The 25786-nt window shown below is 50.8% G+C and overlaps 1 protein-coding gene across 1 annotated transcript in view; it reads right to left on the bottom strand.

Annotated features, from left to right (window-relative positions):
- Positions 1-21132, bottom strand: part of LOC125427911 (neural cell adhesion molecule L1-like) — a 41564-nt gene extending 20432 nt beyond the window's left edge. Inside the window, 6 exon segments of the mRNA XM_048487477.1 lie at positions 5646-5751; positions 5846-6016; positions 6808-6930; positions 10387-10583; positions 19488-19594; positions 21118-21132. Of these exon segments, the coding sequence (XP_048343434.1) occupies positions 5646-5751; positions 5846-6016; positions 6808-6930; positions 10387-10583; positions 19488-19594; positions 21118-21132 (719 nt within the window).
- Between the last annotated feature and the right edge of the window lie 4654 nt (positions 21133-25786).

The raw sequence follows: 25786 nt of genomic DNA, 5'->3' as shown, positions 1-25786 counted from the left end.
GCAAATGGCTGCTTTGGAGGGCGGTCCCAATGACATCACATCCCTGCCGAGCTCCCTCTCCTCCTCAATGGTCCAAACAATTGACTGGACACATGATAAATTAATCCCACCTTGCCCCTCAATTAAAGATGGCGGCCCTAAATATTTTCTCTGTTCCCCTGCCTTCTCGGTCCACATATTCCACAGGGTTCTCCCTTCCTCACAGCATCCTTGCAAGGTAGGTTAGCTGGGAGGGAGTGGTCGGTCCAAGGTCTCTTAGTGGACTTTATAAGCAGATAGGCATTTGAACTCAGGTCTCACTGATCAAAGTTCAATTTCCTAGCCATTGCACCAGCAAGCAGCATGGTGCAGTGGTTAGAGCGTCAGGCTGGGATCTGGGAGACCCACATTCGAATCCTGATTTTGCCGTGGAAGCTGGCTGTGTGACCTTCGGCTAGTCCAGGGGTAGGGAACCTTTAACACTCAAAGAGCCATTTGGACCCATTTTCCACAGGAAAAGAAAACACTTGGAGCTGCAAATAATTTTTGACATTTAAAATAAAGATAACACTATATATATTGGGTTTTTTCTACCTTTTACTCCGCTCATTCTGAGAAGTGCATGGATGCGTCCGCCCTGCTGCCTGCAGGGCGGGCAAGGATGGGGCCAGTGGCTCGGCCTTGCCGGCCGCCGGGAAAGCGCCCACCCTGCTCCAACGAGGCAGGTGAGAGGGGAAGCCCGTGGCGCGGCCCAGCCAACCACGGGCAGTTGGTGCGCCCGCCCGCTGCCTGCAGGGCGGGCAAGGATGGGGCCGGCGGCTCTGCTCGTGGAGCCGCAGTGCAAGGGCAGAAGAGCCGCATGCGGCTCTCGAGCCGCAGGTTCCCTACCCCTGCGCTAGTCATACACTCACAGTGTTAAGCTAAGGGATAAAATGGAGAAATGGAGAAACGGAGATGCCGAGAACCATTCTGACCCCACTGAGGACCAAATGAAGTAAAATAAATAAGTAAATAGAAAAAATAAATTGACTCTCCTCTCGACTGGGTGCATTTGGAAACAAGACTCCAGATCCACACAGACCTCAGGCAAAGCTATTATCCCCCCCCCCCCCTTCTCCAGACTTCTCTTTGTGTTGTCTCTGAAATCACCCTAATGGCAAGCTTTTAATGAAGCCATTACTAAGCATTTGCCCAAAGTGCATCTTTGTTTTCCGGCACTGCCGTGTATTTTTTCACACAGTTCACAGCAAACCTGGGTAGCGTCACTCTCCACAGAAACCCTTGGAAAAAAAGACACTCCCTCATTGAACAAGCCGCCCTTTGGATTTGAAAAGAAACCTGCCTCTTATCAGCAGGACTAGAGGCGATGGACAATTTCGTAATTATTTCCCCTGAGGATTTTTAAAAATAATAATAATTTGCTGAACGTGGCTGCACGGTCTGGATAGCCATGCTGGCAGGGGCTGATGGGAGTTGTAGTCCATAACATCTGGAGTGCCAAAGGTTCACCACCACTGCGATAGGGTATAAAGGCAGAGGACAGAGGGAATTTAACTCTTTCCCTCATGCCGTTTTCCCGCCAAAAGCACCACTGCCCAAGTCCCTTTTCCTCCTGCTAGGGGAGAATATGAGTATCCATTCCTTTCTCCCAATGAAAATAAAAAGTTTTTGGCATGGCCATTTTTAGCAGGGAAAAGGTACAAAGGGAAAGTTAAATCACCCTTGGCTTCCCACGCAAAGTTTTTCTCATCCTTGCCTTTAAATCTTCTTCAATCCTGTGGCTCTACTCTTACAACAATAATGAAAACATTAATCACAGAGCTTCACGGGCAGGACTTCCCCAAGAGCACTTCCACTGTTTCCAAATCTAGCTCCCCAAGCGAAGTCAAAATTATTCTGGTTCTCAGGCTGCTGGCAAAGGAGGAAAGACATTTTCTTTGTCTGAGATTTCCGTTTCCTTGCCAACCTTGAAAAAAAGGACTGAAGGAGAAATCCAGAATCCTTCCTTTAAAAAATCCTATTTGTTTTGCCTCGCTTCTCTGAAGCAGCTTATGTGTTAACAAAATATGCCAGCGTGCCACAAAAGCAAAATGAAAATATACCAAAAAAACAATAGGTCACAGCACAGTGTGAGGAGGGGGGAAACCAGTGCACCATCTCAGACGAAGAAGAAGAAGAAGAAGAGGAGGAGGAGGAGGAGGAGGAGTTTGGATTTATATCCCCCCTTTCTCTCCTGCAGGAGACTCCAAAGGGAGCTTTACAATCTCCTTGCCCTTCCCCCCTCACAACAAACACCCTGTGAGGTGGGTGGGGCTGAGAGAGCTCCGAGAAGCTGTGACTAGCCCAAGGTCACCCAGCTGGTGTGTGTGGGAGTGCACAGGCTAATCTGAATTCCCCAGAAGCCTCCACAGCTCAGGCGGCAGAGCTGGGAATCAAACCCGGTTCCTCCAGATTAGATACACGAGCTCTTAACCTCCTACGCCACTGCTGCTCCTCTTCTGAAGAATTACCTCAGAAATCAACCTCAGTCATTTGTCCCTTTCCTTAATAGGAGTCGTAAACCAAGCTACATATTACAAGGAATTGTAACATGGATGAGTGTCTAGAGTTCCCTTGACTGGACTTTTAAGTCCATCAGAGGTTAATTACAAGAGAACTCATTTCCCAAGTAACTTTCGGATGAGGCACTGTAGACACATGGAAGAGGGGGCTTCCAGCCCGTCCCCCCTTGTGCCATTTCTGTGGCCCAAAATGTTCCTAGGGAGGGTCTATCTGCCCCCCTTGTGGGGTGGTAGGTGTAACTCATCATTACTGTCTTACAGACATGAGGTCCTCTTAGACCCGTGGTGGCAAACCTTTGGCACTCCAGATGTCATGGACTACAATTCCCATCAGCCCCTGCCAGCATGGCCAATTGGCCATGGTGGCAGGGGCTGATGTCGTGTAGGGTCCATGAACAATCCATGGAGGTATGCCAAAGGTTCCACACTACCTACTGCCCTAGCAGACTGAATTAGCCCCTTGGTCCATTGAGGAATTGCCAGCTCAGACTGGCAGCTGCTTTCTAGGGTTCTGGGTTCATGCAGTGGGGTATCTGCCAGAGGGACATAGCGGGTCAATTGACCCTGGGTGCCCCCCTCCAGGAGCAGCTTGGCCGCCAGGTCTGCTTCCAGGCGCATCCAGAGGTTCCCTAAACCGGCTCGGCCTCGCCAGGCTGCTCCTTCAGCTGACGGAGCCTCCGCTGCCTGAAGGAGCAGTCTGGCAGGGCTGAGCCAAGGGGCGGCCTGCAGCAGGCTCTGCTAGGCCTGGCCCTGCACCAGGGTTGCTTTCGGGGACCATCGCCCGCTCGACTAAAGGTAAGTGGGAAGTGCGGGGGGGTGACCTGCGGAGGCGGGGGGCATTCCTGAGGCACTGAGTGCTGCCCCAGGCGCCATTTCCCCCCCAGTACGCCTCTGGGTTCTTACTATGTCTTGCCTGATCATTTTAACTGGAGATCAAATCTGATATTTTCCACATGCCTACCAGATGCTTTGCCAACTCATGTTAGCAGGTATTCTCACACACACACACATACACACACACACACTCTAATACAGCCACCCCCTCAAATAAACATGACTACCAGCTCCCGCCCACAGATTGGTCACAACGCTTTGGAAGAGAAGCAGGTTCAGAAAAGAAATTGGCCCGCTGCAAGAAAATCGGAACGATCCCCATACCGCAGAGGCCTCCGCTTTATCTAATGTTCTCTTTTCCGACATCGCTTTCCACCCGTTCGAGAGGGATAAAAAATCCCAGGTCTCCATTCCTGCTCATGCCCGACAAATGGAGCTTGGAGTCTTGGAAGCTCGTAGCCTGGGAATTTGGTTGGTTGCTAAGGTGCTACTGGACCCGATTCTAACTGTTCTGCTACAAATCAACGTCTGCCCTGTGCAACTATGACAGTGGTGGCGAACCTTTGGCACTCCAGATGTTATGGGCTACAATTCCCATCAGCCCCTGCCAGCATGGCCAATTGCCCATGCTGGCAGGGGCTGATGGGAATTGTAGTCCATAACATATGGAGTGCCAAAGGTTCTCCACCACGGAACTATGACAATGGAGAGCCAGCGAGGTGTAGTGGTTAAGAGCAGGTGGGCTCTAATCTGGGGAACCAAGTTGGATTCCCCACTCCTCCACATGAATGTCGGACTCTTGTCTGGTTCACTGGATTTGTTCCCCTGCTCCTGCACATGAAGCCTGCTGGGTGACCTTGGGCTAGTCACAGTTCTATCTGAACCCTCTCAAGGAGTCCGTTGTGAGAAAGGGAAGGGAAAAGATGCCTTTATAGGATAGAAAGGCAGGGTAGAAATCCAAACTCTTCTTCCTCTTCTTCAGTAGATAGACAACGGCCACCCCCCACCTCCACCCCCACTAGCTGCCTAAGGTAAATTCCTATCTAGGCAACCAAAAAGGGAGCTTTTGTAAGTGGAAAGAAATCAAGCCCCCCAAAAGTAGCAGCAAAATGGGATAGTGCTGAGAATACCGGCTGAAACTATTACATGGTTGGCTTGACCTGACCGCCAGGCAAGTCACACAAATCCCGATCCCCTGTATGTTAGGAAGGCTATGGAGATCAGCTAGCCAAGTCCAATCCAGCAACATTAAATTTATGGGTAGCAATCAATGCGTGGAGCCCTTCTCCATGAATTGGTCAAAACACTCCGCTCTAGACAGACTAGATTTGACTTCAGAAGACTCTCAAGATGTTGGGGGTATGAGCTTTCAAGAGTCAAAAGTTCTCTAAGGCAATAAGCTACTTGAACACAACATCTTCCAGTACAGACTGAAACAGCTACCCTCTGAAACTATCTCCAGGCTGGGAGAGAAATTGCCGTTCTATCTGTAATTCGTTCTATCTGTAATTTGTAATTTTGGCTAACCTTTTGTTTATAGTTCGATCATAATAATACAGTATGTTTTATATGCCAATAAAAGTTTTCTATTTCCAGATAGAAATAATCCAGAAAGAACCTACTATGCCACAGCTACACACAACATTAAATCTAACCATGTGCCAATTTAATAAGTCTTGCGTAACAGCACAAATATGCAAAAGGAAAAAAAGCAAACGTGAGAATCCATACCCCATACACCAACTGAAGAAGAATATAACACTCAGTGGACAAATACATGTGCCAAACTGCATTCTCAAGGACAAGTAACTTCAGTCCTAATATCATCTGACCAGTCCTTATATCATCTTCAATAATTGCCCATTTTGTGTTGGCTTGTCTATTTAATCAGTATCGCTTATTCATGCTTGCCCTTTATTGGAATCGCTGTTTTCAAACATCTAGCAACCAATCGTTCTCAAAAAAGTTACGTTTTGTTGTAATTCAGACGTCCCTTATGCCTCGGCTAAGCATCAAAGATTCAATTGCTAGTGCGTAGCTGTGGTGTAGCTCTTATGTGTAGCTGCGGCACACCACAGTTACACACCACAGCTACACACTAGCGATTTCAGCAGGACCTTTTGGGATTATTTCAGTTTGTTTATACTACAACTAGCTGTTTCCATTTGTTTGGTTTATCTCCAGACAGAGACACCATTTCCACCTTTTCTCGCACTTCTTTGCACAATGACCCTGTTGTTCCTGCACCCCTTTTATCCCCCCAGAACTTACAGCCCCTCTGGGATACACTCCAGGGTCAAGGTCTTTCCCTGCAGCGCCACGTAGGAACTTTTGTCCGGCACCATCAGACGCGGCTTTCTCATCAGGATGGAGTTGGCTGCAGAGGAGAAAGAAGGGCCGTTCCAGAAACTGAGATTGAATAGAATTCCCATCGCATCCCCCTAAAGGGATACAGTCCCCCGAAGACTCACTGGGTTTGACTTTCAATTCTATAGGTTCCTTCTGGATGATGACTCGGGGACCCAGGAAGTGTGCGTTGCATATGTAGTCTGTGCGGCTGTCCGACAACTGCACGTTGGCAAAATAAAGGTTCCCGTCTTGACCCATGTTGACTCGCTCGTTCTGCTTGATGTGAATAATCTCTGGGAGGGAAGAACAGAAGGGTCAAAATCCCTCCAACAGGTTCCTTCCTCCCCTCCAATAATCTGCAGGGGGGCCCAACCCAACCACACAGGAACAAAACAAAAGCCCTAACCCAGGGGTCGACGCAACCTTTTCCACCCAAAGAGCCATTTGGACCCATTTTCCACGGCCCCAAAGATCTACCGAGCTAGAGAGGCAGCTCCACACGGAGCTGCCTCCGGTTCGGTCCCTCCACTCACCTTTCCTTCCAGAGCTGGGAGGCGGAGGCGCCAGGCAGGGAAACCCCCTCTGCCCGACGGAGCAGGCAGCCGCCTGCTTCGTGGGGCAGAGGGGGGATGGCAGCTGCGGGGATGGCAGAGGGGGGATGGCGGCTGCTCTGGAGGGACATGCCCATGCTACTCTTCGACCTCCAGGGGCCGGAGGGCAGCGTGGGCATGTCCCTCCAACCCTCCAGAGCAGCGCTGGAAGGAGAGGGGAGTGGAGGGGACGCGAAAAGCGGCACCCTCACACACAGAGCTGCCTCCAGTTCAGCCCCTCCACTCACCTTTCCTTTCAGTGCTGTTCTGAAGGGCTGGAGGGACACGCCCACGCTACCCTCCGACCTCCAGGCCACGTGGAGCCGCAGTATAAGGCTGAAAGAGCCGCATGCGGCTCCAGAGCCGCGGGTTGCAGACCCCTGCCCTAACCAAACCAGCCAGCTGTAGCGCCTGGTCGCTTGCTACAAAAGCAGTCAACCCCCCTAGTTTGGCCAGACCCATGAGTCTCCAGAACAGCGACCCCAAATACTCACTGCTGTTGAGCCAGTAGATTTTGGGGGTGAAGGCACTTTCAGGCGGATTGCAGGGTAAAATGGCCGAGGCCCCTTCCTCCACTTCAAAGGGGGCCATGCTCTCCTTTGGCCACTGGGGAGCCGCTGGAGGACAAGGAAGCAAAGAACAAAGAGGGAAGTCAGGGCCGGAGGGGCATGTAGAGAAAGCACCAGGGAAGGCTTATGGGCAGGAGCTGCAAAGCTCTTTCCCTTAGGTCTTCTTTGCCTCCAGTTCCTCCTTGGCCCGAGGGAAGGATGTCACATCTGGAAAGCCTTTGATGATGATCAAGTGAGTGGAAATTCTTGCTCTGGCAGGATCATGAGCAGCAGGCCATGGTGCCTGTAGTCTAGCGTGTGCAGCATGGAATGGCAGAGTTCTGGGTTCAAGTTCTTCAATGACAGACTCAGAATATCCAGATAAATATGAAAGCAAAGCAGAGAGAGAGAGAGAGAGAGAGAGAGAGAGAGAGAGAGAGACAGACAGACAGACAGACAGACAGACAGACAGACAGACAGACAGACAGACAGACAGACAGACAGACAGACAGACCTTCTAAGGTACACCAGGGGAAAAACATAAAGGGCTAAAGGGCTTGCTACACTTCCAAAGGTACAGCTGCTAGTAATCTACATCGTATCCCCTACATATTCTGTCAATTGCTGCTCATTTATGTATTAAAAAGCTCTGTTAGCCGCCTTTCTTCCTTGCAGAACTGGAGACAAATTGTGATGTACATAAAACAGCAATTAGAAAAATATACATGAAAGTCCAGCGTTTACAATCTCCAATCAGGGCTGCCAACAGATAAAGACTAGATTAGTCCAATGCAATCCAAAATTAAGCTGACTTCAACAGCGTCCTGGAAAAGAAGGTGGCACCACGCTCAGAGTTTTCCCAAAACGCTCTGAGAGCTGCAGTTAAGTGGAAGAGGATCAGGGAAACATAGAGCTAAAGAAAGCAGCCCCTACACCAGCAGTCTCCAAACTATGGCCCTCTAAATGTTCACTACAATCCCCATCTGCTCTGCCAAGTGGCCCTCTAGAATTTCATGGACTACAGTACCCATCAGCTCTGCCAATTGGCCAGGCTGGCAGGGGCTGATGGGAATCATAGTTCATGAACACCTGGAGGGCCAAAGTTTTGAGATGCCGACCCTGTGTCATAGGTCTGCCAACTCCAGCTTGGGAAATCCTGGAGATTTTGGGTGCAGAACCTGAAGAGGGCAGGGCCAGGGAGAGGAGGGGACTCAAATGGGTGCAATCCCATGCAGACCACCCTCTGAAGCAGCCTCTTCCTACACCCCTGTACCCTACAGATCAGTTGTCATTCTGGAAGATCTCCAGGCCCCACCTGGAGGTTGGCAACACTGCAGAGACAGTGGTTCCCAGAAAGCTGCAGAGAATCTGCGGCTGCCGCTGGACTGGCCGGCCCAGATTCCAAACCACGCTCCAGTAATAATTAAAAAGGAAGATGCTATAAAGGGCAAGTGTATTTCTTTGGGGATTCTCAGTGCCAGAATTGGGTCGTGGGGTGGGGAGGAGTAGCCAGAAGCCCCAGTTCTGGAAGAGAAAAGGAGACGCTGATCCACAGAGGATGGAACGCTTCCAGCGCCCAACCCCAAACAAATTCCTTGCCGCCATCAATCCTCTGGGCTGCTCGCAGCCCGGATCGATACCGTGTCTCCTCTCCCCCCCCCCCCCCGCCACCTCCCCAAATGCCTCCCATCCTTTTTAAAAAAAACTCCATCCTCAGCAGGCAGGCAAGGGGGGGAGGAGAGGGTTAGGCCAGCAAGAAAGCATGGGGGAGGGGCCCTGCAGAGGTGCGGATGGAGAAGATTGCAATTACATCACCCCAACACTACGAAACCATGGCAACCGTTGCTGTGGAAACCGGGGCGCCTGGCTGCACTCCGGGGAGCCCGGGCAGGTAAAAGAGAAAAAAGATGCTGGGGAGAGAAAAGACACTTATTGCAAAGGGAGGAGGAGAGGGATTTATTGCTCGGAGAATGGGGCGTGCCCGTGTGTGCGCCGTGCCACAGCCACAGCGGGGCCAAGAAGGAGCGGCATCAGCAAAAACATGGGCAAAAGAAAAATACTACAGTCTGTTGTGCATGGCCACACGTGTGTGCGTGGGAGACGTAGGCGGTTTCTGCACAGTCCACATATAACAGGCTGAAGAAGCTATTTATCCTGTTTGGGGGAAGAACTTCGCACAGGGCTCTCCCCCAAACCGAGTTCAGTCCCTTATATTTCCCCCAACCTGGGTTTTACAAAAATCGCTAAACTAGCGATCTTTGGGGAGAAACCAATGGAGCCGCAGCAACCCGGACTGATTGTAATAATTTCCTGGTGGGGTGAAATCTCCAGTGGAAGGCAAACAGGGGAAACCCGGTGAATTAATAACACGTTACACACGTTATCCGTGGGCTGTGCAGAAACCACCACGGAGGAGGAAAGGAGAGGGCTGGAGATAGGGTGGCCAGTCTCCAGGTGGGGGCTGGAGATCTCCCAGAATTTGAACTCGTCTCCGCACGACAGAAACGAGCTTCCTGCTTCAGGAGCGAATTCTCTGGCACTGTACTGCGATCTCTCCCCAAACCCTGCCTTCCCCATGCCCCATTCCAAATCTTCAGCAATTTCCCAACCTAGAAGTGGCCACCCTAACTGAAGAGCATCCAAGAAGGAGAGGAAGAGTTTGGATCCCAACTTTTCTCTCCTGTAAGGAGACTCAAGGCAGCTTACCAGTTCCTTTCCCTTCCTCTCCCCACAACAGACACCTGGTGAGGCGGGTGGGGCAGAAAGACTTCAAAGAGGAGCAGGGAAACAAATCCAGTTCACCAGATGAAGGTGGCGGAGTGGGGAATCAAACCTGGTTCTCCGGATTAGAGTCCACCGTTCTTAAGCACCACACCACGCTGGCTCTCCACATGAATTCCGAATCGTTTTCAAGGTGTTGGTTTTGACCTTTAAGGCCTTGCGCGGCCTGGGACCCTCGTACCTACCGTCTTGCCCCATATGTCCCAAATCAGCCTCTGCGCTCAGCAGAGGCAAATTTACTGGTGATCCCTGGCCCCTCAATGATGCGGCTGGCCTCCACCCGGGCCAGAGCCTTTACAGCTCTGGCCCCTGCCTGAGTGGAACGACTCTACCTCCAGCTAATGCTGTCCCTGCTTGAGATCTTAATGAATTTCTCGTAGGGCCTGCAAGACGGAGTTGTTCCGACCGGGCCTTTAAGGGGAGCCAGTAGCTGATGGCTGCCCTCTAAAATCTGTGGACCCTGCCGTTCCTCCCCCCCTCTTTTCTTAGGGGACTACGAGTAGGACGCCATCGGTAATTTTGATAGATGCTGCATTTTAATGGGGGTCGATTTTAACATATAGAGCCATATTTAATAACTATTTAAAAATTGATTTTATTTGTGCTCTATCTATTTGTTTGTTTGCCGCCCTGAGCCCTTCGGGGGAGGGCGGTTTATAATAATAATAATAATAATAATAATAATAATAATAATAATAATAATAATAATAATAATAATAATAATAGCAGGGGAGGGGCACTCACTTTCAACCACGACGCGGCTCTCGAGGCTCATGGCCGTGCCCAACGCGTTGCCCGCGTAGCATCGATAGATCCCCTGGAACCTGGAAGCCCCGATTCCATTGCTCGTTGTGATCAGTAGGGTCCCTGATCCGTTCAGACGGGTCACCCCCGCCTCCTTCTGTGGGTCAAACTCTTTCGCATCTTTGGTCCAGCGGAACCTGCCGAACCAAGGTGTAAAAAAAAAAGGCTCAGCAGATGGGGACATTCTTGTATTTACTTCATTTCCCCCCAGGCTCCCCCCCCCCCAAGAGGGCCCAAAGCGGCTTCTATCCCTCCCTTTTCCATTTCATCCTCACAGCGACAACCCTGTGGTGTAGGTGATGATGAAAACGCGTGAAGGCTTTGGGTCACGTGGCAAAAAGCTTCCACGGCAAAGCGGCGATTGGAACTCAGCTCTTAGTAGGATGATCTAACCACTACCTCCTATTAGGTGGAAACCAGGGAAGGAAGGAAATCCCACCCTTCCACCAGTCCCTCCAGAAGGGTGCAGGACAACTAGAAACAAGGGCACCTTGGCATGGAAGAAGCCTCCGGGAGATAAGCACACGACTGCAATTCTATACAAAGCCTGATTAGAATAGAGGAGCGTTGGGATGCCTCCTCCTGATTGGGAGACACCCAGGCTTTGAGGGGGGGGGGGAGTAGAGCCTAAGGAGGGGGTGCTAGGAAGCGGAGGGACTTCAGCACGGTATAAAGACAAGGAGTCCACCCTCCTTGTCTTTCTCCAGGGGAACTGATCTTGATTGGCTGGAGTGCAGCAGGGAAGCCTCCAGGGGCCACCTAGAGATTGGCAGCCCTACAGGAAGTGGGTCTGACGTATCAGCATTAAGGTGACACAGGAGGCAAGATTCAGGAGGTCCCGTGCTTGGGTGTTGACAGGGCTGGAGGGTGCTTTCTGTAGGAGATGGTGAGGGACGACAATGTAAAATCAGGGTTTGCAGCATTCAGGGGTAGTGGGGGGGGGGAGGAGGAAGAGGAGGAGAAGAGCAGTTTTTTATCATTTGCATTTCTCAAACTTGCGGCCCTCCAGATATTATGGACTACAGTTCTCATCATCCCCGATGATGAGAACTGTAGCCCATAATATCTGGAGGCCCGCGGGTTTGAGAAATGATGGGAACTGTAGTCCAAAACATCTGGAGGGCTGCGAGTTTGACACCTGTGCTTTAAGGCGTCTCTAAAGCAGGTCACAATCACCTTTCCTTCCCCACAACAGATCCCCTTGTGAGGTAGGCGGGGCTGAGAGAGTTCGGATAGACCTGGGAATCGTCCAAGGTCGCCCCGCAGGCCGTATGTGGGGAAGCAAATGTGGTTCTTCGGATAAGAGTCCACCCCTCCTAACCACTGTATTGCAAATAACAGGGACTGTGGATTTTGTGAGACAGGGATCTGATTATGGAAATGCAAAGCTGGAGTGAGAAATAATTTGCTGGCAGCCACAAGAACAAAGGCGCAGGTTAGGGTGATCCGTAAAGCGTCGTAGTGGGGCGTCAAGGGACACTCGGCCAGAACCTTGTAGAGGATGCATAAAGAGGGTTTTCCAGAGAAGGAAAATACAGGGAAGACCAAGACCGTTTGGCACGGGGAGATACCTGACCCTATGAGCGTCAGGAAGCAGTGACTTAAAAAGGCCACACTTGGCCGCTGACCACGGTCCGGCCAGGGACATCTCCAGTGCAGTGTTCAAAAATGCAATACAGATTGCATGATCAATATAATGCTGACCCTCAGCAATAATAGAACATAAGAACATAAGAACTAGCCTGCTGTTGATCAGACCAGGAGTCCATCTAGTCCAGCTCTCTGCTACTGCAGCGGTGAGCCCAACACCAGGTGCCTTGGGGAGCTCACAGGCAGTGAGGTGAAAGCAATGGCCTTCTGCTGCTGCTGCTACTCCCGAAAGCACTCTGGTCTGCTAAGAGCATCTGCAATCTCAGATCAAGGAAGATCAAGATTGGGAGCCATAGATCGACTTCTCCTCCATCAATCTGCGTCCAAGCCCCTTTTAAAGCTATCCAGGTTAGGTGGCCATCACCACCTCCTGTGGCAGCATATTCCAAACACCAATCATTAATCGTTGTGTGAAGAAGGTATTTTCTTTTATTGAAGGGTCCTAATTCTTCCCCCCAGCATTTTCAATGAATGCCCCTCTGGTTCTGAAGTGTATTGGTGAGAAAGAGAGAAAAATTTCTCCCTGTCAACATTTTTCTACCCCAGGCATAATTTTATAGACTTCCCAATCCTAATCCCCTCCCAGATCGTCTCCCTCTCCAAACTAAACAGTCCCAACCGCTGCAGCCTCTCCCCACAGGCCAGGAGCCCCAGCCCCACAATCATCCTCGCTGCCCGTCTCTGCACTTTTTTCTAATCTCTTCGATATCCTTTTGAGATGTGGCTTACCTCAGAGACTGAACACAGTTACTCCAAGTGCGGTCGCATTCCATCGTGCAGCTTATATATATAAGGGCACGACAATCCTTGCAGTTTTATTATCAATTCCTTTCCTAATCATCCCCAGCATAGAGTTTGCCTAGTGGCCATCTAGGTTGCAAATGCCACATGGTCTGTCAGAAAAATCAGCTGTCTCTTTTTTAGTCAATCAAAAAGCTTTTAATCCATTAACGGGGCCCATGAGTGGACTGAAGGTTGCGTTGCTAATTCAAGGACTCTGCTGGACGTGACGGGACACCTAAGAACAAAGCATTTTTTTCACCTTCCGAAAGTACCTTTTGCCCCTGCGCAAATGCCCACAGACTGAATCACAATACTCGACGAAGCAACTAGACTTAGTATCAGTGATGGCTCTAGCACAGGAACATTTTTATTGGCATGCTGGGCATCTGAATATCGGCAGAATTTGATATCTGTTTGGCGCAGAGCTGCCTGGCAGCTGTAAGAGGAGATACTGGCACGGCATGTGTATGCTCGTACCAGCCAATTACTGGCAGTGGCAACATTTACACCATCAGTAGCTGGGGTAGAAAATGTTGACAGAGAGAAATTTTTCTCTCTTTCTCACAATACTAGAACCAGGGGGCATACATTGAAAATGCTGGGGGGAAGAATTAGGGACTCAATAAAAGGAAACACTTCTTCACGCAACGCATGTCGATTGGTGTTTTGGAATATGCTGCCACAGGGGGGAGGGATGGCCACTAACCTGAACAGCTTTAAAAGGGGCTTGGTCAGATGGATGGAGGGAGAGGGTCGATCTGTGGCTACCAAATCTTGATCCCTTCTTGATCTGAGATTGCAGAAATGTGCCTTTTTAGCAGACCAGGTGCTCAGGAGCAGCAGCAGCAGAGAGGCCATTGCTTTCACATCCCTGCATGTGAGCTCCCAAAGCGCACCTGGTGGGCCACTGCAGTGGCAGAGTGTCTGCTGGACTAGATGGACTCCTTGGTCTCGATCCCTAGCAGGATGGTTCTTATGGGCAGCAATTGACCAATACTCGACCACCATCTAGAATCACATCTATAGTGATTCATTGTATCCCATCTGGCAATTGCTATGAATCACATCTATAGTGACTAGAATCACATCTATAGTGATCCATTGTATCCATTGGGTACTGTGAGCCGTGAACCAGCTCAAATCTTGTACCTTCTTCTTAGGGGACCCTTTCAGGATACCCCACCTTTCTCCCCAATGGGAACCCAAAGCAGATTACATCAGTCTCCTCTCCCCCAGTGTATCCTCATAACTAAGGTGACCAGATTTTAACATTGGTAAAGTGGGACGCCATTGACCACATAGCAAAAGAGCAACACGGTGGGCGGGAAACATCAGGGAGGCCCCAGACAGTGAAGTGCCGTAGCGCAGCTGAGGTTGCCGTGACTGCCAGAGGCGAAGTAGCTGGGAACCTCGAGCTCCTGGGGCAAAATATAAGTGTCCGCCCGGCCTTCGCAACCGCCTCCACCATGAGACAAAAAGTTTTTTTTGCACCCAGGTCATCTCAAAGTGGCCATCACATTAATATAGAACATGCCCAAACTTCATTGAAATCTGGTGTAAAACCAGATGCAGATGATTTTAAAACCAGATCATCATGAATTCATATGATTTTGGTTACACTGGAATCGAAATGAAATCACCATAAAAATTATAGAACATGTCTTATCTTCCTGCAGGGAAGCACTAAAACAATCACGCGATCCCATGCTCTGTGGTGCTGCAGTGGCACAAAACCCTGCTTTGAAAAACATGGATCCTCGCATGATTTGCTTGCACTAAATCAGTCCCCAAAAATCACCAGAATTTATCCACAACTCCAGTCATTAGCCACATGTATAAACACAACAATCACATAATAAAGTCCACGCTTTCATGGTGCCGTAGTGGTGCAAAAAACCTACTTGAAAAACATGGATCCTCAAGCGATTCTTCCACTCTTGGTCAAAATTCCCAAAATCACCTCAGAACATCACAGCAGCTCATACCCTGCATCACATACGTCTGAACATAATAATCCTGCATGCCATGCTCCACATGGCACCGCTTGGTTCAGGTTCACAAAGTCAGATCCTCATGGACTCTCAGGATTTTTTGCACTGGAGTAACCCCAAATTCACCTCTTCACATCACACATTTTATGTTCCTATATGCACAGACTACCCCCACCCCCACCCCCCAAATATGGATCCTATGCTTTTTGGTGCCACTTACAGTTACAAAAAATGGAGTTCCAAATTACAGATCCTCACTATTTTTTCTGCCAGATTATGCAGCAAAATCTCCCTCCCATGGCACTTCAGGGATAGAAAGTGCCTTTGCAGCAATGAGAATCCCAGGGCACTGGCCAAACTCTGCCCTCCCATTCCCACATGGCACTTCAGGGCAGAAAGCCTTTTGCCAGCAGGAAATCAGGGCGCTGGCCAAACTCTGCCCTCCCCATCCCCATGGCACCAGGGCAGAAAGTTTTGCCACCAGGAACCGGGCATGGGCAACCAGTGCCCTCTCTGTCCCCATGCCACCAGGGTAGAAAGCCTGGCCAGCAGAAACCAGGCACTGGCTAAACTCTGCCCTCCCATCCCCATGGCACCAGTGCAGAAAGTTTTGCCAGGGCAGAAACCAGAGCATAAGGGGAACTGTGCCCTCTCCATCCCCATGCCACCAGGGCAGAAAGTTTTGCCTAAAGCAGGGAAACCAGGCATGGGCAAACTGTGCTCCTCTCCATCCCCATGCCACCAGGGCAGAAAAGTTTTGCCAGCAGAAACCAGGCATGGGCAAAGCTGTTGCCCCTCTCCATCCCCATGGGCACCAGGGGAAGAAGGTTTTACCTAGTAGAAACCAGGCATGGGCAAACTGTGCCCCTCTCCATCCCCATGCCACCAGGGGCAGAACGCTTTACCGCAAACTCAGTCACCTACTTTAGCCAGCCAGGGAGGAACAAGCTCAATAATCTCCCAGTGTGTTTTCTGCCATGACCCTCTCCTTTCCTACTGCTTTCCTGGCGCCCGCGTTTTGCCCCCCTGCCCACCTTCGGGCTGGTTATGGTGAGCGGGTGCTTCTCCCCAAGGCGTCCCGGCCCGGGTATCCCCGAGCCGCCCGGACCCATCTTTGCCCGGGCCTCTGCAAGCAGTGCAGAGGCGGGTGCATCCCTTTGCTCATGGGACCCAGCCAGGCCGCGACCGCTGGCCCAGCCTCCTGCCCGCTTTGCTGGCTGGCGAAGGGCGCTTTCATCGGGTGGCCGGCCAGGTCGGTTGACCTTATCTTCGCCGTCGGCCTGTAGCAGCAGGGCAGGGGCGCATCCTGCCCGGTTCAAGGGCCGGCCAGGGCCGCGTACCGCCTGGCTCAGCCTCCTGCCGCCCTGCCGCTGGTTGCTAGCGGCGAAAGCTGAGCGGGGTCGGCCGAGTCGAGGCCGGAAGCCGCTGACCCTCATTCGCCCGCCATTCTGCAGAAGCAGCAGGAATGGCGTATCCCTTGCCCGGCAGTTGGCCTTGAGATAGCGCCCGTATGGGCTTCCAGTTTCCGCTGCCGCCTTCTCGCTGGTTATGGTATGGCGCTTCTGGCGGGGTCGGGCCAGGTGAGCGGTGTCAGCTGATTGTCGCCAGCCTCTGCAAGCAGCAGGGCTGGCGTATCCCTTTGCCACGCGAAAGCCCGGCCTGACACTGCGTGCTACTGGCTTTGCCTCGCCTTCGCTGGTTAAGTGGCGGGCGCCAGCTGCCGGCCGAGCCGAGGCCGCTAGAGATCATCTTCGCCCGCCTCTGCAAAGGCAGCAGGGCGTGGCGGTATATCCTTGCCCGAAGCCGCCTCCGGTCAAGCGTTACGGGTTTTGCCTCCCTGCCCGGCTTCTCGCTGGTTGCGGTATGGTATGGCCTTCGCAAGGGGCTCGGGCCAGGCCGGTGCCGCCGACGACTCATCCATTCGCCGGCCTACAGCAGGGCGGGCGCATCCTTGCCCGCAGCTCGTCTAGCTACCGCTGGCTTCCAGTTTTTCCCCGCCCGCCTTCGCTGCCGCTATGCATGGCTGGTTCGCCTCGGGCTGCCGCTGCGTCGAGTCAGCCGGGCTGACCGGACCCATCTTAGCCCGCCTCTGCAAGCAGTATGCGGCGGGTATCCTTGCCCGCAGCCGCTCGCTACTGCGTCAATGTGTGACTTTGAACTCCTACCCGGGCCTTCTTTGCTGGCGATGGCGGGCAGCTTCCGGGCGTCGCCAGGCCGAAGCCGACCGATGTTTCCAGCCCGCCCCTGCAAGCAGCAGGCGGCGCATCCTGCTCCGCCAGAAGCCTGGCCTGGCCGCGTGTACCGGCTTTGTTTCCTGCCGCCTCGCCGCTGGTTGGCGCAGGCGGGCGCCACGGGCGGCCGGGCCAGGCCGGTGCACGCCCGGAGCTCATCTTCGCCTCAGCCTCTGCAAGCAGCAGGCTGGCGTTATCCCTCTGCCCGCAGCCGCCTGGCGCTGCCTGCGCGGGCTTAGCCTCCCTGCCCGGGCTTTCGCTGGAAGCGCGCAGGCGCTTCCCTGGCGACGGCCGCCGTTAGGCCGGCCGCCGGACCCATCTTCGGCCTCAGCCCCGTAGCAGCAGGCGGTGCGGCTTATCCTCCGCCCGCTGCCCATCGGGTGCCACGTGCCTTGCTTTGTCTCACCCTGCCCCGCTGGTTATGCTAGGTGGAAGCCTTCATCAGCGGGCAATACTTCCTTGGACACTTTTTAAAGAACAGCCTCTCAAACACCTCAACTCCCCCCATGGAGGGAGGGGGATTAATCTATTAACAGACATGCTGGGTCAATAAGAAGGTGAAGTTAATCATCATACCGGCAGTTTGCAGAACTTAAGGGAAGAGCTTTCATCAAAGGTGTTGAAGTTAATCTTTTAACAAACCTGGTTCCCCAACTGAAAGAAATAATGTATCAACAAATGATTAAGGTGCAGCCTCCAAAAGCGGGATTCTTTCTAAACCCCTCGGACGAGGGACTAATTCTGAAAGGGTGTAAGCGTGGAAGGTCCCAAATAAAAACGGGACTAATGGTCACACTACTCATAACAGTCCTGTGAGGGGGGTCAAGCAGAGAGAGTATAACTAGGATAAGATCATCCAGTGAGTTGCCTTGCCAGAGTGGGGATTCGAACCTGGGTCTCCCAGATCCCTGGTTCAACACTACACAACACTACCTCTCATATCCCTTCAACCTGAAATCTGGGGCCAACAGTACCTGACATGGTTGTCGTGAAACGTATGAAACACAGGAAGCTACCTGTCCACCAAAGATCATATTGCCTACTCCGGCCAGCAGCAGCTCTCCAATGGCTCAGCCCAACACTAGCAAAAGGTGTTCAAGGCAAGTAGGAAGCAGAGGTGGTGAGCCACCGCCTTCCTCTGCAGAGTCTTCCTCACTGGTCTCCCATTCAATTATCAGCCTGGATTAGCTTCCAAGGTATGATGAGATTAGCTCTGCCACGATGCCTCCCTCCTTCCCTTTATACTACTGATGACCAGGACTGCGCACTTCTGGATGTGAAATAGAGTCAGCGTGTTGTGGTGGCTAAAGCTCCAGACTAGGGCCCGAGAGAACGGGGTTCAAATCTCCCCTATGCCTTGGGTGACTTTGGTCATTTACGCACTTTTAGCCTCTTACAACCGATCAGCAGAGCTTTTAGTCGCCACTGGGGAGAAAGGCAGAATGTAACTATAGTAAACAACTAAAGTAAATATAACTAAAGTAAATAAATAAATACCTAGAGATTTAGGCGGTGGAGCCTGGGAAGGCAAGGTTTGGGGAAGAGAAGATACCTCAGCAGGCTATAATGTTGTGGACTCCATCCCAAAGCAGCTTGGGAAACTCATCTCTCTCACCTGGAGAACCTCTGTTATTCAGTGAGATCTCCAAGGCCCAGCTGGAGGTTGGCAACTCTACAGATGGCCATTTGAGGGAACTTGGTAGGAATCCTTCTACCAGAACAATCTGCCAACCACACCACTAGAGCATTCTGTAGTCTTTTACAGCGAACCTCATCCTCCAACTGTAACTCAGCGCTTCCGCTCCTAACCATTTGGGGAACAGTGCCTTAACGGCTCTGGCCCCTGCCTGGTGGAATGCTCTACCTCCAGCTGTCCGGACCCTGCGGGACCTTGGTGAATTCGCCACAGGGGGCCACCTGTAAGATCTGGCAGACTATTCCACCGGGTCTTTTTTGGAGGGGGGGGGAGCTGGTCAGCTGGTTCTATTGCCCCCCACTGAAACCGGAACTAAGCTGCCTTTTTCCATTCCTGGTAGGGCCCTGATTCCCATCCTGGAGCCCTGCCTCTCCTCCCTTCTCCTTTGGCCTTTAGACCAGGCGCCAGTGTGTGTGAGCTTTCACACAACCTTGTTGTTTAATCTGTATTTATTGTTTTAATTGCTGCTGAAATTTTAATAGAGTTAGATTTGATGTTATATTGATTTACTGTTCTTGGAAACCAGTCATAGCTGGTGAGTCACTTCGAGCCTCCTCTGGGATAGAGGTAAGGTATGCCCTATAAATTTAATAAATAAATAAATAAATAAAAACTCTGCAGGAAGACACACACACACATACACCAGATTCTCTTTTCAAGGGGAGCATTGCAGGGATTTCCCATACTCACGTCAAAGGAGGGTTCCCCGTGGCCTCACATTTCAGGATAATGTCATCATTCGGGAACACAATATGCTCCTCCTCCGGCTGCGCCGTGAATTGTGGGGGGTTTCCACACTGCAAAGAGCAGAGAAAGGGATTGCAAGTGATAAGCCACAGCCAAAGATTCTTTACCGAATTGAGGAAAGGGGATTGTGCAACCAAAGGATCAACCATACACAATTTGGACACAAAAATGACTTGTGTCCAAAGACTGAGTAATCCTAACAGTTTACTAGTTAGTCGAGTGAACCAGGTCTACCATGTGTCTATGGTACAGATCATGGCCCTATTTCTAAACATACATGTGGATTATTGGGATACATTATACTACAACTCAAACAGCTTCTCTAAACAAATCTGAAAACCCACTAATGAGCAGTCAGAACTGCATTAACCCTCGCTTCCATAAGTTCTCTTCTTGATGGCTCGAGTGTATTCATGGCATTTTTCTACCTCATTCCTCCAATCACTGTTCCAAATAATTTCATTCGTACCGCTTTTTGTTCTTTTGTTTTTGAATTGGACTTTTTAGCCACCCTCCCCCTAGGGCAGTGATGGCAAACCTTTTTTGAGACCGAGTGCCCAAATTGCAACCCCAAAACCCACTTATTTATCACAAAGTGCCAACACGGCAATTTAACCTGAATACTGAGGGTTTTAGTTTAGAGAACAAACGGTTGGTTCCGAAAGGGCAACGCATTACTCAAGGGAGTAAACTTAGTGAAGAAACTGTGCAATGCTTCAAATGGGTGGATCATGATCCTTGCCAGCAACCAAGCTTACTCCCAGGTAAAGGATCATGCCCAGGCCAGCCTAGATGTATGTGTGTGAGTCCTAGATGTCCCACATGATGAACTCTGTGTGTGAGTGCCCACAGAGAGGGCTCTGAGTGCCACCTCTGGCACCCATGCCATAGGTTCGCCACCACTGCCCTAGGGGCTTAGGGCGGTGAACAACAGTCTTAAAACATACTTTAAAAACAGTAGAAATCAGTTCAATATAATCAATAAAAATCCAGAATCATAAAAATGCAGATGGCGTATTCCTTTCCCCTCGCCACCCTCGTGCCCACGAGAGGCCAGATGGAATGGTAGATGTATTTCACCAGGCTGGCCAAATGCCTGGTGGAACAGGTCTGTCTTGCAGGGAGCCTGTTCCACCAGGTGGGGGCCTTGTAGATCACTTTTGGGCCAGGGATCACCAGTAGGTGCTCTTCTGAGGAGCAGAGGGGCCTAACGGGGCAATATGGGGTGAGGCGGTCCCTCAGGTATTGCAGTCCAACTGGACTGCATTTATTACTGCACTGTCTATCTCCTGCCGTGAAATGTCCTACAGAAGGAATCGTGAAAATACTACGAATACAAGCTGGGTTTTGTGCAAACTGCCCTGTAGGACCAAAGATTTGGCACACCTGGTCCCGCCCTGCTTAAGCAGGGCCGAAATAAAGTAACTCACAGAAGGATGTGAGAAAGGGCGATCGGCTTCAGCTGCCAGCCACCAAAGAAGCCCGCCCCTCCTAAAAAATGTCAACTCCCATTGGCTGCGAATTCCCTCTGGCCTCCCCAATCTCCCCCCGCCCCGTTTCCTAAAAGACTTACAATTCTGTAGGTCATCTTTGCCGTCAGGAAAGCAAAATAGGAAGGAGAGAAAGAAGTTATTATTACCATGTCAGTGATTATTGCTCCTGTTCTCACCGCAACTGCAATTACTGCGTCTGCTATTTTGCATCTGTCAGTGACCACTCCATCAAAGCTCGGCCCAGCATGCAAATGGAAGCGCGCAGTTGTATGCAAAAGAGTGAAACGACCCATGGGGGGTAGGCGCATACACAAAATGCATAACAAGAGGAGGGAAACACAAATGCATCAGAAGAGGCTTGTTGGATCACACCAAGGATTCATCTAGACCAGTGATGGCGAACCTTTTTGAGACCGAGTGCCCAAACTGCAACCCAAAACCCACTTATTTATCACAAAGTGCCAATATGGCAACTTAACCTGAATACTGAGGTTTTAGTTTAGAGAAATAGTTGGCTCCAAGGCATGTGTTACTAAGGAGTAAGCTTGGTGGTAGTCGGTGGCTTTGCTTTGAAGCAACCATGCAACTCTTTCAATGGGTGAATCACGACCCTAGGAGGGTTTACTCAGCAGCAAGCCCCATTGCCAGCAACCGAGCTTACTCCTAGTTCAGCGCATGAAAATCAGTGGGTTAACAGCGTTTAACAGGGTTACCTACACTGCTTCCCCCAAAACTAGGTTTAATGCTAATAATCGAGCCCAGTGGCCCAGGCTCAGCTCTTAGATGTGGGGGGGGCACTCTGCACGTCGTCTCCACCAGAGGCGGGCTCTGAGTGCCACCTCTGGCACCTCGGGTGTGGCCATAGGGTCTACGGCCACCACTGATCTAGACCAGCATCCTGCCTCACACAGTGGCCACCCAGTTCCTCTGGGAGGGTGCATAGAGAGGACATGGCCTTCCCCTAATAAGAACCCTAGAAGAGCCTCTGCTGGGATCAGATGGGTGGTCCCATCTAGTCCAACATCCCTGCTCGAACAAGCCAGCGGTCAACCAGTTCCTCCGGAGGGAGCTAACAGCAGGCCACACACAGAGGTCGAGGGATTTCCAGAATTGAGCCCTGCTGGATCTCGACCAGTGGTCCTTTCTAGGTCCTGCACCCCATCTCACACAGTGACCAACCAGTTCCTCTGGAGAGCTAGTAACAGAGGCGTGTGAGAGCTATTTAAGGCCTTTCACTGATCTCTTTGGCTCCTGGACACTGCTGATCAGAGGTATACTGACTCTGAAAGTGGAGGTTCCCTTTAGTCACTGTGGCTAGTAGCCACCAACACACCTATCCTCCATACACAAGGTAATGGAGAGAGTTAAGAAAAGCAGAGTACAGCCCATAACAATGTGAAGAGATCAAGTGTAGGAGTTACCAACTTCAGAAAACTGGAAGATGGAGGGCAGCATTCGAGGGTGTGGAGGGGTAACCTTTGGGGTATAACAATATAGAATCCACCCTCCAAAGCATCCATTTCTTTGCAAGAGAACTGATCTCTGTAGCCAGGAGACCAGACGGAATCCGAAGAAATCAAGTCCAGTGGTCCCCAACCTAGGGTGAACCAGAGCATTTTGGGGTACATGAAAAAAAATTCATTAGGGGTTTGCTAATATGGGGGTTCAAGGGTATGCAGAGGCGTATCTGGGGAAAATGTAGCCCGGTGCAAAATCTGAGTTTTCCGCTCCCCCCCCCCTCCCTGTATGGGCAGCCGCCCTCGGCCCTCCCCCATCACGATCAAACAACCTTTTTTGCACCAGGTCTTGAAGTCAGTGTAAGAGCAGCAGTGGCGTAGTGGTTAAGAGCAGGTGCATTCTGATCTGGAGGAACTGGGTTTGATTCCCCGCTCTGCCACCTGAGCTGTGGAGGCTTATCTGGGGAATTCAGATTAGCCTGTGCACTCCCACACATGCCAGCTGGGTGACCTTGGGCTAGTCACAGCTTCTCGGAGCTCTCTCAGCCCCACCTAACTCCCAGGGTGTTTGTTGTGAGGGGGGGAAGGGCAAGGAGATTGTAAGCCCCTTTGAGTCTCCTGCAGGAGAGAAAGGGGGGATATAAATCCAAACTCTTCTTCTTCTAAGGACCCCGGGGGGAAGGAGGAGGGGTGTGAGGGGCGCCCCCCATGACTAAATGGTTGCTGACTGGAGACATTTGACCCCATATGTCCCCCTGGGTGGTACACCCCTGGGGGTACCGAGTGAAAAAAGGTCAGGAAGCACGATCCGAGTCCGATCTGGGTGTTGGCCACCCTAATCCGGTATCATGATAAGGAGCTGAAAGCGAGGGAGGTGATTACACGCACACTGCAGTGTGAAAGTTCAGGGCAACACACAGAGAGACTGGGGAGAACACGACACAAAATCCTGCAGCCGTGTGACACGAGTCCCGGGAAGAAACGGAGAATTTGTGCGCAGGCATTTTTGAGGCTCAGTGAATAGTCAATGGAGCATAAGGTGTGAAGTGAAAAAAATGTCACTCCACTTGATGGTCGATAGGGAAGAGCAAGGGCCTGGAGAGAGAGAGCTCTGCTCGACAACTATGATTGAAGTCTATAAAATTATGCATGGGGTAGAAAATGTGGACAGAGAGACATTTTTCTCTCTTTCTCACAATACTAGAACCAGGGGGCATCCATTGAAAATGCTGGGGGGAAGAATTAGGACTAATACAAGGAAACACTTCTTCACGCAACGTGTGATTGGTGTTTGGAATATGCTGCCACAGGAGGTGGTGATGGCCACTAACCTGGATAGCTTTAAAAGGGGCTTGGACAGATTTATGGAGGAGAAGTCGATCTATGGCTCCCAATCTTGATCCTCCTTGATCTGAGATTGCAAATGCCTTAGCAGACCAAGTGCTCAGGAGCAGCAGCAGCAGAAGGCCCTTGCTTTCACCTCCTGCCTGTGAGCCCCCAAAGGCACCTGGTGGGCCACTGCGAGTAGCAGAGTGCTGGACTAGATGGACTCTGGTCTGATCCAGCAGGCTAGTTCTTATGTTCTTATGTTCTTATGTACTGCAGTTCCAAAGTCACCTGGGAATACCCTTGAAGGCACGCCCGAGCGGCAGGATGAAACCAGTATTGTCGGCTCCCTCTTATTCTGGCCAAGATGCAATGTGAAACTGGACTAAAGAGCCAGACAGCTCTGAGGCTGGGATTCTGGGATCTAAAGGCTTTGGTTACAAATCCAGTTTCAGGCAGAGAGCCAAAGTCTATTGCAGTAAAACAAAATTCAAGCGCAGCAGCGCTGTGGAGATGGACACGATCCAGTTTGGTCCTCAGAGTGGGGGTGTCCTTTGTAGCTGATCGTCTCTTCGACCCTCACAGGGTCAGAGCAAATCAGGGCAGCCAGCCTCCCTTCCCCGCCTTCCTTACGAATGGAATGGATTCTTGTAGGAAACATTGCATCTGGTTGAGTCAGCACTGAAAGATGCCCCAATTAGGGGAGGGGGGAAGTCTCCGGGGATTCACTTGCCTGCTCATCCCAGACATCCCAGGGGAGAGGGGAGGAGAGAGAAATACACAAACACTGAGCTAGGGAGGGGGCTGGGGGTTTCAAGGAACACTGGTGGGAGGCGAGAAAACCCCCCTCCCCCACTCCCGGAGTGGGCTATAATGAGAGGGAGCTCATAAGTACTCAATAACTGTGCTTCTAACTAAATTACATAAGCTATAACCTTGAACTGATTCTGAGTGCAGGAAAAGATGCATATAGTGGTTCAAAACAATCTGGAGAGAAATGTTCAAGATTATTAGGAAAGCACCAGGTACCCCTCCGGGCAACTAGACGTTTACCTAAAGGGATTAGGAACGGGATCCCAGGCAAAAGTTATGCTGTGCCTATGACCAGCAGCTAAGATGTTAACCTCCAGATACTGGTTTCTGATACCCCCCCCCCCCTTTGTACCAGAGAAGAAGCCTGTATTTTTTTCTCTTTCTTTTATTTTAACTTTGAAAAAGAAAGTATGCACATGTATGGCATTCAAAGATAAAATATTTTTGATTTTATACAATACTGTACATCTATTTTATGCATTTCTGAGTTTCTAGATTTTTTTCCGTGTCGTCTGCTGACCTCCGTGTGTCATCTGAAGCTTCTGCAGAGCCCGCCCCACCCCAGTTCATTCCTTATGCTGACCTGCGATATCTCACAACTGCAGTGGGGGAAATTGTGATATGGAAGGGAGAACCAAACATGCTTCTCAGGGCTCTAAACAACTTACTGTGCGTAAACATTACACAAAATGAATTAAACATGCTGTGGATCAGCATGATCCAAATTTGCAAATGTTTATAATGGATATAATGGGTGTTAACAAGATTCACAAACTAGGTCCATGGACATTGAACTCCACCCAGACACAGGATCTGGATTCACTAATACTGTTGCTACTGCAGGGAATGCAAATGTGAATATGAAGGTAAATGGACTGAAAACCCCACCCACAGTACAATGCAACCAACCACACCTTGGCATAGCAAGTCCCACCCAAACACTTACTGATTGGTGTTCCACCCTGGGACATGGACAATATATACCCCAAACATTTCCTTCTCTCTGGACGCAGTGTGTAACAGACTTCCCTCTGTGATACCCCTCTAAAGATGCCAGCCACAAATGCAGGTGAAACGTTAGGAACAAGATCCACCAGACCACGGCCACGCAGCCCAGAGACCCACAAACAACCAGCCTTCTGAAAACTTTTTT

The sequence above is a fragment of the Sphaerodactylus townsendi genome, linkage group LG03, assembly GCF_021028975.2.
Source record: "Sphaerodactylus townsendi isolate TG3544 linkage group LG03, MPM_Stown_v2.3, whole genome shotgun sequence".
Taxonomy (NCBI): domain Eukaryota; kingdom Metazoa; phylum Chordata; class Lepidosauria; order Squamata; family Sphaerodactylidae; genus Sphaerodactylus; species Sphaerodactylus townsendi.
Note: the sequence above shows the minus strand (reverse complement) of the source record. Positions and strands in the feature narration are given on the sequence as shown.